The sequence below is a fragment of the Notolepis coatsorum genome (assembly GCF_963971535.1).
Source record: "Notolepis coatsorum genome assembly, chromosome: 2".
Lineage (NCBI taxonomy): Eukaryota > Metazoa > Chordata > Actinopteri > Aulopiformes > Paralepididae > Notolepis > Notolepis coatsorum.
This window is the reverse complement of record NC_140166.1, coordinates 214,475,828-214,493,166: the sequence shown is the minus strand read 5'-3', so window position 1 is coordinate 214,493,166 and position 17,339 is coordinate 214,475,828. Positions and strand designations below refer to the sequence as shown.

General features: G+C 45.6%; 1 protein-coding gene across 1 annotated transcript; it reads left to right on the top strand.

The window, feature by feature from the left end:
• Nucleotides 1–15,412: 15,412 nt before the first annotated feature.
• On the top strand, nt 15,413–17,065 carry LOC311248881 (E3 ubiquitin-protein ligase TRIM39-like; the record flags this gene model as incomplete). Its single annotated transcript, XM_084338110.1, has 1 exon — nt 15,413–17,065. One exon carries the CDS (start codon nt 15,413–15,415, stop codon nt 17,063–17,065), a length of 1,653 nt encoding a protein of 550 aa, XP_084194236.1.
• Between the last annotated feature and the right edge of the window lie 274 nt (nt 17,066–17,339).

Below are 17,339 nucleotides of genomic sequence, written 5' to 3'. Positions count from 1 at the left end.
AAACCAGTTTTTTACATGGCTCAAGGTGCAATATATTCTTTTCAATCTGTACAGCTCGCGTGGGAAGTCTCTCTGGGGATCCCCGTCTCTTTCCTATGGGAGGGTGGTGGGATGTAAAAATGTGAACATTTTTTACCCCGGCTGTGTAGACTGGGATACATACTGTTGATGCTTCCTTCTTTCTATTCCAGAAGTGTTGGAGTTAGGGAGTGTCACACCCCTCTTGTCGTTCCCCTGGGCGCCTTGGGGATTCAATGACAGGTCTAAATAGCCTGTTCATTGATGGGGGTGTGTCCCGACGCACGTATAGTGCTAGCTCGCTGTAAACAGGCGATTGGCTGGCACGCCTTGGTTGCTTGTGGTTGAAACAGCGTTTTTATAAAGCAACTGAGATGGGGGTTTTTCCTCTTCCGACGACCACATCCCATGACCTGGGTGGGTTGTCGACGGATTCTCGTTCATGTCTGGGGGATGATGACGGGATGGATCTGAACATATGTAGTGGGGTCTCACGCCCTTGGGGTGGGCCACCAGGCGCGGTTCGTCCGGACGTCTGGGTGGCGCCTTCTTTTCATGTTAAGATCAACACGCATATCTGCCCTTCTCCTGGAGTAGGCATGTCGGCGTGGTTAGGGCACGGGACTGGTTCTGGTCACGCTGGTCCAGATCAGTTGAACCCGTTGTCCGCCCGGGATGCAGATCTGCTGTTCTGGTACCCTGAGGGACTTGGGCTTTTTTCAGGGGGAAAAATGCCAGGTCGGTCTGGGTGTCACAGGGTTAAGCGCTATGGAGACCCTGGTTGGGTATGTTTTTACTCAGCACTGTCGTCATGGCTTACAGCCATGCCATTCTGTACGCGCTCGATCTCGTCGGATCTCGGCCGCTACACAGGTTGGTCCTGGTTAGTACTTGGTTGGGAGACCGCCGGGGAATACCAGGTACGGTGTGCTTAGGGGCTGGTTCTCCGTTATTTTTCGCTCCTCTCTCACGCATGGCGATGAGGGGCCTGTGGGGGTGGTTTTTTGACCTCCTCTGGTGACCCTGTGCTTCCCGTACCGCCAGGCCCGGTCCGAAGTGATGTTTGCGACCCGTAGGCCTGGGTTAACCCTTTTTGGAAACTGAAACACTTGTACTGCGGTATAGCCGGTGTATGCCCGCAGGTGTGTTTTGGAGTTTTTTCTTGAGGGGTTATAGGAACAACCACCGCATTGGGTAACACCGAGGTGGTTGATTCCCTGGTGTGTTGGAGCAGTGTCAACTCCCGGGTTCACCGTTTGAGGGTGCCCCTGCACGTTCATGACGTCTGCCAATCGTGTCAGCCTTCTCTGCCTCGACCCCTCTGGGTGGGGGTTTTTAAATGGAGGCTTGGTCATGCAACACCGCCAGCTTACGCTCCTTCCGCCGGGGCGGCTGTGTTCAGCTGTCCCCTCTGGCGCCTGTCTCGTCCGCAGTCTCCAGGCTAGGGTTAACAGCCTGTTGCCTGGTTTTTCCCCGGTGCGCTGCCTGCTTCCGTTGGTTAACCTTTTTGTGTGCTTACGGCCATGCTGACTGCCTGTTCTGCAGGGTCAGTGTGCCAGGCGGTGTACTATTGGGGGGACGGGGCCCGCTCGGCTTACGGCCATACCGACCTGAACACGCCCGATCTCGTCCGATCTCGGAAGCTAAGCAGGTTCTGGCCTGGTTAGTACTTGGATGGGATTCCGCCTGGGAATGCCAGGTGCAGTAACTGAGGGGCCTTTGTCCGAATACGCTGGCGATGTGGGGGGCGGGGCACTACGTGCCCACCTGGTGGGGTCTTGATGCTGGCATCATGGACTTCTCCGGGCCCCCATTCCAGGGAGTCCAGTCCTTTTGGTGGGTCTGGGTCTTCCTTCGCGCTCCGCTGCTACGGCCTTGCCACGGGGTTGGGTTTGCCCTTGGCCCCGTGATTCTGGGGGCAGTGACGAGGTTGTTCCTCCGTTCGTTCCCGGGTGGCATGCGGGTTGTGCGTGTGTGTAGTCGTGGGGTCAAGCCACGGTCTGCTCACCCTGTGCGTTAAGTTGCTTGAGTGCCTCTTCGCACGGTCGGGTCCGTCGCCTTCCCGTGAAGCCTCTAATAGGGGGGATACCCTCCATTAGGGGGGGTCGGGGGGGCTCGGCCCTCCCTGTTCTGATGGTTTTGGGGGGCTGTCAGCGGGGTGTATTTGTCAGCCAAGTGGCTCCGCTTGGCCTCCCTTGTGCAGTAGTGATGCCAAGCTAAGCCACTAACGATACAGAACGATAGGTTATGACTATAACCAAGTTCTGTTAGTTAGGGGCGATGCTTGGCATCAGACGGCCGCTGCAGCCCTTGTCCTCACCTTGTGGTGAAAGCTTGGGAAGGAGGAGAGCAGGTGACCACACACCTGCTTATGAAGGTAAGCTGATGAGGGGTGTGGTCAGACTAATACTGGTATTAGAGGTACATTTGTGGTTTATTCAGTACGCGTGCACGTACGCGAGATAGTGCAGTAGTGATGCCAAGCATCGCCCCTAACTAACAGAACTTGGTTATAGTCATAACCTATCGTTTTCTCTGGTGAACTGTCAATCACCAGACACCAGTTAAAGGCACTGCACACCAGACACTAATCAAGCCCACACACCTGCCATGTCGCATGGGAATTAAGTAGGCTTGGTTGACTGTGTTTGGATGCTTGTCCATTTCATGTTTTCCCTCAATAGGTGACGCATACGATCTGCCGTGGCAGACACGATTAGGGTGAATCCATAATATCCCTCATTCTGGGATATAATAACATTTTACACATCCAAATGAAGTATTTGTGGCAAATAAAGTACAGTATGTGGCATAAAGTGAAGATAGTTTGTGTGTGAGAGAGAGAATGTGTGTCATCCTTTGATCATTTGTTGATTTAGAGCAGGGCTATTCAACTGGCGGCCCGCGGGCCAGATCCGGCCCGCGGGATGATTCTGACCGGCCCGCCAAAGATTACATGATAATAATAAAAAAAAAAAAAATCTTTTTTCTTTTCATGTCAACGTTAACACGCACAATTGAGCCAAAAGTCACTCAATTAATGACAGATTTCATTGATAAATTGAGGGAAAACTTTGCAAGTCGATTTGATGAATTTGACATGTCCAGAGAATTGATGCATTTTGTGAGCAACCCATTTGCCAATGTAGCTGCTATTTCCACAAAAGGACAAGAGTTCCTTGCATCACTTCACATTGATGAAGGTCTCCTGCAACTTGAAATAATTGACATGCAAGCATCATCTGCTCTGAAGCAGGCACTTGAGAATGAATCCACCACAACATTTTGGATAAAGTGTATTCATTTCAAGACATTCCCCAAAATAAAAACGCTGGCAATATCTGTGCTAACAATGTTTGGCTCAACATACACCTGTGAATCCAGTTTCTCTCACATGAATGCCATTAAAACAAGCAACCGTGCCTCCTTGACAAATGAGCATTTGCATCACTGTTTGCGGGTAGCCCTCACTTCCTATGAACCCTCTTTCTCTGCCATTGCCCAGTCAAAGAAGTGCAATCGCTCTCATTAGATGTGTGTATGTAGGCTAGGCCTGTCTGCCCCCCACCCCCCTGATGTTTGAGAGTTAAGAGTGGACAATAAGTGCTGATAAGATGCTGTGATTTGCTGTTGTTGCACAGACATGAAGCACTTTTTCATAAGCTCAGCTGCACTATAAATGTGTTTTTTTGTTCAAGTGTTGATGTTAGAATGTTCAGATGCACATCATGCACTTGTTTGTTTTTTATTTTATTTTTATATTGAAATGTTGAAGAGGAGATGTTGCAGTTGTTGCACAGTCATAAATGAAGCACTTTTTGCAGGAGATGTTGCAGATGTGGCACATAAATGAAGCACTTTTTTTGAAAAGTATACTACTTTTGCAATGTAGTTAAATAAAAGTTGTGAAAATGTGGTTGCGTGTTGTGTCAAGTGTACATATATTCATAGCACGGGTTAGGCGCCGTGGCAGTCCGGCCCCTGGCCCCTTGGGTTTCTGACAATGTGGCCCCCTGAACAATTTAGTTGAATAGCCCTGGTTTAGAGCCAATAGCATACAACTGCAGTGCCGCAGCCCCATACATAGGAAGGGCCTGTACTGTGCACTGGGGGCCTGTACTGTGCGGTGCACTACTGCGCATGCGAGAAACAAAGTAAAGTAATTCTAATCTAGTCTAAGGGTTAAGTTTAGGCCCTCATCCAGAAGAGGTTAAATTTAGAGTAACAGTCAGGGCTGGTAATCCAATTGATATTCAGTTTAAGATAACAGTAGCAGTACTGTCTGTATGTCATATGTTATGATGAATTAAAAATGGGGGACCCTGATGTAAACAAGACGAAAGTCTTTCTCTGGTCTGCATCCCCTTAACAATTGTATGTATTGAGCTGTACTGTACTGTACACATTCTGCAATCTGTTAATAAAGTTTTCAATCAATCAATCAATCAATAACAATTCTAGTGAATGAATGAATGAATGAAAACTTTATTTAACAGATTGCAGAATGGGTACAATATAGTACGGCTCAATACATACAATTGTTAAGGGGATGCAGACCTGAGAAAGACGTTTGTCTTGTTTCCATCAGGGTCCCCCATTTTCAATTCATATAGACATATATGACATACATGACATACAGATAGTCAGTACTGCTACATCTATACATTTATGACATACCAGATTTGCAAATACAGTACTGTTTGTGATACAGAAGGAGTCAAGAAAAGGGAGTATATACATTTGACGTAGAAACTGTACATTGGAGGTTGGGTGGGGGGGGTTGGGTACATTGGGATATTGACAACCATACTGGGTAATTTACATTGGAGGTGGTTGGGGGGGGGGGGGCGGGGGGCACACTGTATAAACAAGTAACACTGTACATTGAGGGGGGGGGGGGAGGAGACACTGTACAAACAAACACAATTGTACATTGAACTATTGACAAAACCATACTAGGTAAATGACTGTACATTGGAGGGGGTTGGAATGATTGGGTTAGGATATTTACAGGGGCCAGTGTTGAATTGCAGTCTCCCGTAGGTGTCCCTTGAGAGAGGTTTTGAAAGTGGGTAGTGATCCACATTCCTTTACAGCTTTGGGTAGGGCGTTCCACATTGATGTGGCATAATTGCGAAACGTGTTTAGTCCCTTATTTGAGCCGAATCTGGGTTTGACATGATTTGTGGAGCTCCCTCTGGTGTTGTGATCGTGGTATTCACTGACCTTTGGGAAGTATTTTGACATGTACATGGGTACCTTGGTCGTGTAGTGTATCTTGTAGACCAGGCCCATTGCAAGTTGTTGTACTCTGTCGTCTACTCTAAGCCATCCTAGGTTGTCGAAGTGGGCAGGGGTGAGGTGGGTTCTAGGAGTAAGGTCAAGCAGTAGTCTGACCAGTTTGTTTTGAGATGTTTGTAATTTTGTTTTTAGCGCCTTTGAGGTGCTTTGGTACCATGAGGTGCAAGCATAGTCGTAGTACCCCTGAATGAGTGCTCCTGCCAGAGTCTTCAGGGTGTTCTTGTTTACCAGAGAGGAGATCCGGTACAAGAATCGAGTTCGTTGGTTGACTTTTTTTATTACATTGGATGCCATTTTGTCACAGGAGAGATTAGCCTCTAGGATGGACCCCAGGTAGGTAATTTCATCTTTCCTTGTGACAATATTGTCACCCACTGTAACTGAGAAGCCGTCGGTCTTGCTGAGTTTGTTATTTGAACCGAAGAGAATGGACTCTGTTTTGCCCATGTGTAATGATAGTTTGTTATCAGCGAGCCATATGCAGATTCTGCCTAGTTCCGAGCTGAGGGTTTTTTCAACCTGTAACTTGTTCTTGTCAGAGACCAGCAGGGCTGAGTCGTCCGCAAACAGGAACAAGTTGCAGTCACAAGCTGACGACATGTCATTTGCATAAATTAGGAACAGTAGCGGTCCTAGTATGCTTCCTTGTGGAACACCACAGCTCACTGTGAGGGGGGGGGATAGGGTACCGTTTACCTCCACCATCTGTTCCCTCCCCTCAAGGTAGGATTGCATCCAGCTCACTGATAGACTATCAAAACCAATTGCTTTTAGCTTGTCAATCAGAATGGAGTGATTGACCGTGTCAAAGGCCTTTTGTAGGTCCAGCATGACCATGCCGCAGTATTTGCCTGCGTCCACCTCTTGTTTGATGTGGTCATTCAAATAGAGAAGGCATGTGTCAGTGGAGTGGGATGTTCTGAAGCCAGATTGGAATTCGTAGATTAGATTTTTTTCCGCTAGGTACTTTTCGACCTGTTCGTAGACTATTTTTTCCATGACTTTCGAGATGGAGGTGAGAATAGAAACAGGGCGGTAGTTGCCTGGGTCTAATTTGCTGCCCTTTTTGTGCAGAGGGGTCACCCTCGCAATTTTGAAGTCCTTGGGGACGTGTCCCTGTTTTATGGAGAGGTTTATTATGTGTGTGATGATTGGTGTGATGGCGGCTGCTGAGTCTCTGAGGAATTTGGAGGGGATGTTGTCATGGCCAGTGGCCTTGTTAGGTTGGAGGGCGCTCAGTTTATTGAGTACCTCATCTGTTGTTACCATTTCCAGCTTGAAGTCGTCCTTGCGGACCCCTAGGTTTTTGTAGAAAGCTACTATGTGTTCTACCCCATAAAGCCCTGAGTGGGAGGGTAGTTTGTTTACCAGTGTTGTGGCTATGTTTGTGAAGAAAATGTTTAAGTAATTGGCTACATCCAGCTTGTCTGTGATGAGCGTGTTGTCAGTTTTTATGTTTATGTTTGAGAATCTGGTTTTAAGTTTTTTACTGCATCCTAGTTGATTATTGAGTAATTTCCAAAGTTCACGTGGTTTGTTTTTGTTTTCCTCAGTTTTGTCATTGATGAAATTCTTTTTTGCAGTTTTGATCATGGAGTTTACGTCGTTTCTTAGTCTGTTTCTTTCTAGTTTGAGTTCAGTCACGTGGGCTTGGAGTTCACTGCTCGTGCTTTTAGTAAGCTTTGACTGACTTTTACGAAACTCAGAGCATTTTTTGTCTCTGGTTTTCATAGCGGCCAGTATTTCGGAGTGCATCCACGGCTCAGCGCGATTTTTTACCCTGGTGGTTCTTAGGGGGGCCATGTCGTTTAGTATTGCTGAGAATTTGGTTTTGAAACCAAGCCATGTTTCGTCAACCAGTGTACCATTGAGTTCATCTGACCAGTCCAGACTCTCCAGTTCAAGGTTGAAGGCCTCGCTAGAGTAGGTTTTGAGGTCTCTAGATGTGACTGTTTTGTGGCAGCCAGCCTTTTGTTTTAGTTTTTTTCGGGTACAGAATATCATATAATGATCACTTAACCCACATGCTATAACCCCTTTATTTGAGATCTTGGACTTGTCGGAGGTCAGAATGAGGTCAATGGTAGTCTGAGTTGATTCACATACACGTGTGGGTTGGGTGATTAGCTGGCTGAGGCCATGCAGATCACAAAACCTACTGAAGGCCTTGAAGACGGGTGCATCTTTTCGTTGCATATCCGTGTTCCAGTCTCCAATAAGAATTTTGTCTACATCCTCAACTCCAGCTAAACACCCATCCATTGTATCATAAAAGCCACTATGATCTGGCGGCCTGTAGACTGTGCCAACCAGTAGGGATTTCGCCCTTTCGAATAGGATTTCCACCCATACAGTTTCAATTGATTTATGATTCAGGTCATTTCTGTTGATGAATTTGGTGTCCTTGTGTATGTACATACAGACACCACCTCCATGTTTGTTCCTATCATTCCTGATTATTGAGTAGTTCTCAATCTCTATCTCTGGATCTTTTACAGAATCGTCGAGCTTAGTTTCTGAGAAGCACAGTATGTTTGCCTTACCATTTATGAATATTTGCTTGATTTCATCCAATTTGTTTTTTAAGCTGTTAATGTTAATGTGAAAAATGTTCAGTCCATTGGCGTTGGTTATTTCATTTATGTTGGCAGGTTCGAAGTATTGTCCGTTTGTGATCTGTTCCTCTGTGTTGTTGTGGGTGGGAAGGGGGGGGGGGGCGTCGGGTCCCGCGCCGTGTTGGAACAACAAAGAAGGGGGGAGGGGGGTGTCGGGTCCCGCGCCGTGCTGGGACAACAAAGGACTCGTTCCTGGTTGTTTTTGTTGTTAGCTCTGCTAGCTAGCCGGCTATCGGGCGTCGAGATGTTTACATCCCGCGTCGAGATGGTCGTCATGGTTTCGACCCTCGGTTCACCTCCTCTCGTCACTGCCTCACGTGTGCTCGTCTGCTGCGGCGTCATTGGGGAAGCGTTGCCGTCCGCGCAGTAGATGTAGCCACAGGTTGCGTTGTTGATGCTGTTGGTCGCGATGGGAACCTCCATCGCTTCTTGCTGTAGTCTCTGGTTCCGTGTCATTACGGGACCAGGGTTCTGATGTATGTCACCCGACATGAGCAGATATAATAAAAACATTGATCTCTTATTACACTTGCCTGCCGGGGGTAATTTCTTTCGTTCCGGATTTGCAGTAAGTACTGCGTGGATCGCCGAGGCTCCGAAGGGTGGATGTTTCCTCTCCGTGCCCGTTAACAAGTAGAAGTCGCAATGGGACTGTTGATTTACGTTTTCGCTACCCTCCACTTCTGTCTGGAGTTGCTGCTTGAGTTGTGAATTCAGGTACAAATCCATAATCCACAGGAGGGAAAGTAGAAAATGCGCAAAGTACTTTGTTGTTGCTCTGTTGCGTTGGCTGTTGCGTTGGTTACGGGAGCTACGTAAAATGCGACCGTCCATGTTGAACCTCTCTCTCTGTATCATAGTCTATAGACAATTGGTTGCATTGAATGCTTTATTTGGTTACTCCTAATCCAACAATATTTTGGACATTAGGTCCTATTTTCTGTATGTTACTTTATGTTTCTAGTGTCCTATAGACCACTACACTTCCGCGTTACATTGAAATCAAGGAGGAGATTGCGGGGGGGTCAAATGAATGGATGTGGACGAGAGCCGTGATGGAAGTGGTTGCCGATACGGCTGTGGGGGTGCTAGAGACATGATCGAATAGACGTTTATGCGCCTCGCTCTCCTGAACACGGCGTGACCCATAACTAATCGATCAGAACTAAATCGGCAGAGAAAAAGCCCATTTTAAAGCACCTATTCCGCTTGGACATGCGCAGAGTGCCCATGGAGTCTGGACGACGCAAGATGACGCTCGAATGAATGTGGACTGTTCCATCAGAGGGCGGAGCTTCGATGGTCATGTAAGTGGCTACAGACCGCTGCACTTAAATATAAACATTAGTCTACCTGGAGACTCAATGAGGTAATTGTAGATGTCGCCATAAGACACGTCTGGCCATTTAGTGGGATCATTTTTTCATTATCCTGTTCGGCTGGCCACCGAAGCTCCCCCCTCTGATAGAACGGTCCACATTCATTCGAGCGTCATCTCGCGTCGTCCAGACTCCATGGGCACTCTGCGCATGTCCAAGCGGAATAGGTGCTTTAAAATGGGCTTTTTCTCTGCCGATTTAGTTCTGATCGATTAGTTATGGGTCACGCCGTGTTCAGGAGAGCGAGGCGCATAAACGTCTATTCGATCATGTCTCCAGCACCCCCACAGCCGTATCGGCAACCACTTACATCACGGCTCTCGTCCACATTCATTCATATGCACCCCCCGCAATCTCCTCCCTGATTTCAGAATCCCGGAAGTGTTACGGTGGTCTATATTATAATTTCTTTGTTTCTCGCATGCGCAGTAGTGCACTGCACAGTACAGGCCCCCAACGCACAGTACAGACTCAACAACATGGCACCGATAAGAACCACCAGGGTTAAAAATCGCGCTGAGGCATGGATGCACACTGAAATACTGGCCGCTATGAAAACCAGAGACAAAAAATGCTCTGAACTTCATAAAAGTCAGACAAAGCTTTCCAAAAGCTCAAACAGTGAACTCCAAGCCCACGTGGTTGAACTAAAAATCCAAAGAAACAGACTAAGAAATGACGTAAACACCATGATCAGAACCGCAAAAAGAAATTTCATCAACGACAAAACTGAGGAAAACAAAAACAAACCCCACGAACTTTGGAAATTACTCAATAATCAACTAGGCTGCAGTAAAAAACTTAAAACCAGATTCTCAAACATAAACATAAAGACGGACAACACGCTCATCACAGACAAGCTGGATGTAGCCAATTACTTAAACATCTTCTTCACAAACATAGCCACAACACTGGTAAACAAACTACCCTCCCACTCAGGGCAGTATGGGGTAGAACACATAGTAGCATACTACAAAAACCTAGGGGTCCACAAAGACGACTTCAAACTTGAAATGGTAACAACCGATGAGGTACTCAAAAAATTGACCGCCCTCCAACCTAACAAGGCCACTGGCCATGACAACATCCCCTCCAAATTCCTCAGAGACGCAGCAGCCGCCATCACCCCAGTCATCACACACATAATAAACCTCTCTATAAGACAGGGGCACGTCCCCAAGGACTTCAAAATTGCGAGAGTGACCCCTCTACACAAAAAGGGCAGCAAATTAGACCCAGGCAACTACCGCCCTGTTTCTATTCTTACCTCCATCTCGAAAGTCATGGAGAAAATAGTCTACGAACAGGTCGAAAAGTACCTGGCGGAAAAAAACCTAATCTACGAATTCCAATCTGGCTTCAGAACGTCCCACTCCACTGACACATGCCTCCTCTATTTGAACGACCACATCAAACAAGAGGTGGACGCGGGCAAATACTGCGGCATGGTCATGCTGGACCTACAAAAGGCCTTCGACACTGTCAATCACTCCATTCTAATGGACAAGCTAAAAGCAATTGGTTTTGATAGCCTATCAGTGAGCTGGATGCAATCCTACCTAGAGGGGAGAGAACAGATGGTAGAGGTAAACGGTACTCTATCCCCCCCCCTCACAGTGAGCTGTGGTGTTCCACAAGGAAGTATACTAGGACCGCTACTCTTCCTAATTTATGCAAATGACATGTCGTCAGCCTGTGACTGCAATTTGTTCCTGTTTGCGGACGACTCAGCCCTGCTGGTCTCTGACAAGAACAAATTGCAGGTTGAAAAAACCCTCAGCACGGAACTAGGCAAAATCTGCATATGGCTCGCTGATAACAAACTATCATTACACATGGGCAAAACAGAGTCCATTCTCTTCGGTTCAAATAACAAACTCAGCAAGACCGACGGATTCTCAGTTACAGTGGGTGACAATATTGTCACAAGGAAAGACGAAATTACCTACCTGGGTTCCATCCTAGAGGCAAATCTTTCCTGTGACAAAATGGCATCCAATGTAATAAAAAAAGTCAACCAACGAACTAGATTCTTGTACCGGATCTCCTCTCTGGTAAACAAGAATACCCTGAAGACTCTGGCAGGAGCACTCATTCAAGGGTACTATGACTATGCGTGCACCTCATGGTACCAAAGCACCTCAAAGGCGCTTAAAACAAAATTACAAACATCACAAAACAAACTGGTCAGACTACTGCTTGACCTGAACCCCAGAACCCACCTCACCCCTGCCCACTTTGCCAACCTAGGATGGCTTAGAGTAGACGACAGAGTACAGCAACTTGCAATGGGCCTGGTCTACAAGATACACTATACGACCGGGGTGCCCATGTACATGTCAAAATACTTCCCAAAGGTCAGTGAATACCACAACCACTACACCAGAGGAAGCTCAACAAATCATGTGAAACCCAGATTCGGCTCAAACAAGGGACTAAACACGTTTCGCAATTATGCCACAACAATGTGGAACGCCCTACCCAAAGCTGTAAAGGAATGTGAATCCCTGCCCACATTCAAAACCGCTCTTAAAGAGCACCTACGGGAGGCTGCAATTCGAAACTGGCCACCGTAAATGCCCAAAACCCCCACCACCTCCTAATAGACAGTCTCCTCCCCACCGCATGTATATATTCCCTCCCCGCCGTATGTATATTTCCCTCCCACCCACCCACCCCCTCCTAATGTACAGTCCCCTCCCCATCATATGTATATACTCTGTCAGGATCTAGGGGTAACAGTACTGTATATTTGAATACCGCCTATGTCACAAATGTATCAGTACTAAATACCTATATGTCCCTATGCCATAAATGTCATGTATGTTGTGTATGTCATAAATGTCTATATGAATTGAAAATGGGGGACCCTGATGGAAACAAGACAAACGTCTTTCTCAGGTCTGCATCCCCTTAACAATTGTATGTATTGAGCCGTACTGTATTGTACCCATTCTGCAATCTGTTAAATAAAGTTTTCATTCATTCATTCACACCCCCAACGCACATACAGGCCCCTCCTATGTATGGTGTTGCGTCACTGCAGATATACCCTACTCTTTAGAGCGGAAAATGGGAGAAGAGGTTCATGTGAAGGGTTAAGTTTCACGTCACCAAAAAAGGGAGGAGCCTTCTAGGTTTCATTGTTTAGAAAGTGAAAGTAAACTGACTCGCTAGTCTACATTGAACATTGTATGAACAGAAACAGGTTACCTCTAGCCTTGTGAACTGAAGACACTAAAGGAACCGCAGGTGAGGTGAGTTAATATGAATCTTCAGCAATGAATAATATTTACTATTCACTCAGCAGTGGCTATTTCTGCTGACTATCGTGGTCTGGACTGGAGGTACAGTTCTCGTTTGGTTACATGTTGGTCCCTGTTTGATTGAATGAATGAATGAAAACTTTATTAAACAGATTGCAGAATGGGTACAATACAGCACGGCTCAATACACACAATTGTTAAGGGGATGCAGACCAGAGAAAGACGTTTCTCTTGTTTACATCAGGGTCCCCCATTTTCAATTCATATTGACATTTATGACATACACAACATACATGACATTTATGGCATAGGGACAGTCACATACAGGTATTTAGTACTGATACATTTGTGACATAAACGGTATTAAAATATACAGTACTGTTACCCATAGATCCGAGGCCCTTTCGTGACTGTGATGCACCGAGTGAATACTTGTAGAGAAGCGTTTTGATAGAGAAAAGCGAGACATACTTAATTGTAGGAATTTTACATGGTTGGACAAGGGACTGTGTAATAATGTATAATATATCAAATCTATATATACGAATCTAATAAATCTGAGAGCAGAATGAAGGACTGTGCCTAGAGGTCTCATTCAGAGTGGAAGGAGCAGCATGTCTATAAACCACGTGACGCCTCCATAATCCAAGATAGATAGACTTCCCTCTTTCTGCTAATCATAGAGAAGCTGGTTCTATTCCTGTACAAGAATTATCATCAAGCCAGATGCCATATATTTGTATTCTGTAACTTGTTCGATGACAAACCCATTCATATCCGATATATGCAAATCATTGTAAACAATATCTCTAGCCCTAGAGGACATTATTAATTTTGTTTTGTTTGCATCAAGTACAAGCTTAATGCCAACAAGCACATCTTGCAGAACATTAACACTTTGGCTGCCAGGAAACGCTTAAACACGTCATTCCCGGCCATGCTCAAGTTGCCGAAGACGCTTTACAGCGTCTTTGATATCAATATTTCAAAAATCTGGGACCGGATTCATATTTCCCCTCCGCTGGCCTGAGATCCACCAGGAGGACCCACTGAGCTCTCTGGCGGTTCAGGAGCGCCATCTGGTGGCAGATCGGCGCAATCGCTTAACAGGAAGTGCCATAGAGGTTGTGCTGGACGGCCGTATTACTTCCGGGCACTCGCTATAGGTCCCGGCATTCTAGCTCGTCACAATACACAGCGATCGATTGCCAATAACTCGATAAACAACATGATTTGGACGTATATACCATTATACAAGCTGGAGATGGACCGGGTAAATCTACATCCCATAATGATAAAATTTCTACTCTACGATGATCGCCCAACGGCGCGCGGAGACTGGGGTGAGTTTTAGCGTGTAAAGTTACCGTCTTCGATACTAACTGCTATTATCAACATTTGACCCACATTAGATGATTGGTATAACGCTGCCCACGGAATTATAAACGCCCCCTAGCCCATCCGGTCAACATCAGATGACGTGTAGTAACTTCTAGAAGTACGTCTAGTTGGAATTTTTTATATCGCGCTGATTGCCATAAAACTGTATTGCATCATCAATATAATGTATTTGGGGCTATAGATCACGTTCTGGAGAAAGCTGCAGAAAGAGATGAAAACATACTTATACATTAGACCATACTTTACTATGAATATGTGAATGAAAAAGTTTAACGTTGCTACACAATGAACAATACATATAGGACTTTGAATGGGCCCTAATAATGGCAATGTAGCAATAGAATTTAAAAAGTTATAGCCCTGCAAAGAAGGGGACTTTCTCTATAGACAAATAGAGCCGGCAACCTACGGTTGATAATGAATTTAACCCATGGCAGCCAAAGTGTTAAATGAGAGTTGCAGGTTATCATTGGCTAGTCGTACAGAGGGAGCAATACAATAAACAATAGTGTCATCTGCATAAAGATGAACTTGACATCCATTCAAAGATGAGACTATCATTAATATAAATGGTACAGGATTTATTTAAATTTACATTTACATTTAGTCATTTAGCTGACGCTTTTATCCAAAGCGACTTACAAGTTCTGTATGACAAGTCATCAGGAAGGGCACAACTCTATCAGCTGAGTAACAATGTTCATCAAAGTGTTGAGTGCTACAGTGTAGGCTAGTTTATTAGGACAAGTGCATGACAGTAAGGTTAGTTAGGGTTAGATTTATTTATTAATTTCCTTTTTTTTTTTTATCCCTGCAGGACTTTTGTAATGGGTAAGAATTCTGATTGGGCTTTCCCAGTTTTAGGTTTACTTTATTTGATCAAGGGGGACAGTGTACATTCATAAAACATTTTACAAATGTAAATGCACCCAATTTTAGCCAAAAGGCTAATTTCCATTGGCAGTCCCCCTGCCAGAAGGTACAGGCTAAAATCCTGTGTGAAAAAAATGGTTAGCAATAAAAACAGAATAAATCAAGATAAATAACATTAGAATAAAAACACAACAAAAGCACATAGACATACGATAGGGATACAGGTCACAATACAGTCATGGACACAAGGACAGAGCACATCATGACATATTAAGAGACCCAGACATAGACAGACGCACCATATCCACACACACACATACACACACAGACACCTCAGTGTTGACAATGCAGTGTTTTCACATACTAGACTCTTTGACAAATACTGTACTGTAGCTATGAAACCAACTGCAAATCCAACGTTATATCTAGTCTATTTAAAAGATGATAATGGTTAACTGTATCAAATGTATGACATTTTAAATTAAGATTTAATTATGTTGAATTTACAGTTACTTTAAATTGAAAATTAATGAAGAAATGTATTTATTATTTAACAGACATGGCCTCATCCAGCTATCTCTTTTCTGAAGAACAGTTCCTGTGCTCCATCTGTCTGGATGTCTTCACCGAGCCGGTCTCCATCCAGTGTGGACACACCTTCTGCAAGACCTGCATCACCAAGTACTGGGATAACAACGAACTGTACCAGTGTCCAATGTGTAAAAATACTTTTGATAAGAGACCAGATATCTTTGTCAATATTGTCCTATCAGAGATGGCACCTCAGTTCAGGAAGACCGTTCAAGAGAGAAGCCCAGACCAGCAACCTGCCAGACCAGGAGAGGTGACCTGTGACATCTGCACTGGGAAGAAGATCAAGGCCATGAAGTCCTGCCTGGTGTGTCAGACTTCTTACTGTGAGATCCACCTGGAGCCTCATCAGAGAGTTGCAGCCTTGAAGAAACACAAGCTGATCAACCCTGTGGAGAACCTGGAGGACAGGATGTGTAAGAAGCACGAGAGACCGCTGGAGCTGTTCTGTAGGACTGACCAGGCCTGTGTGTGTCAGTTCTGCACTGAGACAGACCACAAAACCCACGACACTGTCCCTCTAGAGAAAGAATACAGAGAGAGGAAGGATGAGATGAGGACACAAGAGGCAGATGTTCATCAGATGATCCAGGAGCGTGTGCAGAAGATCCAACAGATCAAACACTCAGTGGACCTCAGCAAGAACGAGGCAAAGAGAGAGATAGCAGACAGTGTCGAGGTCTTCACTGCTCTGGTGGCCTCCGTTGAGAGAAGTCAGGCTGAGCTCATTGAGGTGATTGAGGGGAGGCAGAAAGCAGCAGAGAAACAGGCTGAAGGCTTCATCAAGGAGCTGGAGCAGGAAATCACTGAGCTAAAGAAGAGAAGCACTGAGCTGGAGCAGCTCTCACACACTGAAGACCACCTCCACCTCCTCCACAGCTTCCCATCTCTCTCCACCCCTCCACCCACCAAGGACTGGTCTGAGGTCAGTGTCCACAGTGATGTGAGTGTGGAGATAATGAGTAGAACTGTGGCTCGGCTGGAGAAGACTCTCAGTGAAGAGATGGAGAAGCTGCCTGAAGTCAAGCTGAAGAGGATCCAGCAGTATGCAGTGGATGTGACTCTGGACCCTGACACAGCACATCCTGTCCTCATCCTCTCTGGTGATGGGAAAGAAGTAAAAGAGTGTTTTATACGGAAATACCTTCCTGACAACCCAGAGAGATTTGACGAGACGGCCATTGTCCTGGGAAAGCAAAGCTTCTCCTCTGGGAGATTCTACTATGAGGTTCAGGTTAAAGGGAACCCTGAGTGGGATTTAGGAGTGGCCAGAGAGTCCATCAACAGGAAAGGAGGCATCACGCTGGACCCTAGAAATGGATACTGGCCTATAATTCTGAGGAATGGTGATAAATATAGAGCTGCTGGAAAGAAAGCCCTGTCCCTGAGAGAGAAACCACAGGTGATCGGGGTGTTTGTAGATTATGAGGAGGGTCAGGTCTCCTTTTATGATGTGGAAGCCAGGGCTCATATCTATTCTTACACTGGCTGCACCTTCACAGATAAACTCTACCCATTTTTTAGCCCTTGCGTGAGTTCTGCTTTTGAAAATAGTACTCCTCTAATAATCTGCCCTCTTAACCTCTTTAGCCCGAGCGGTCCGTCGGTGGACCGCAAATGACATCACGTCATAAATCCATATCTACAGACTGTATGAATTAATGTTGCATTTTTCTTTCAAATGTAGCCAGGAGTAAAGACCCTAACCCTGTCAAAGCAGCAGTCATAGTGTATATTTTCAGCAATAGGTTAACCTCTTTAGCCCGAGCGGTCCGTCGGCGGACCGCATATGACATCACATCATAAATCAATATCTACCGAGTGTATGAATCAAAGTAGCGTTTTTTTTTTTTTTTTTTTACTTATCTAAGAGTAAACACCCTAATCATGTCACA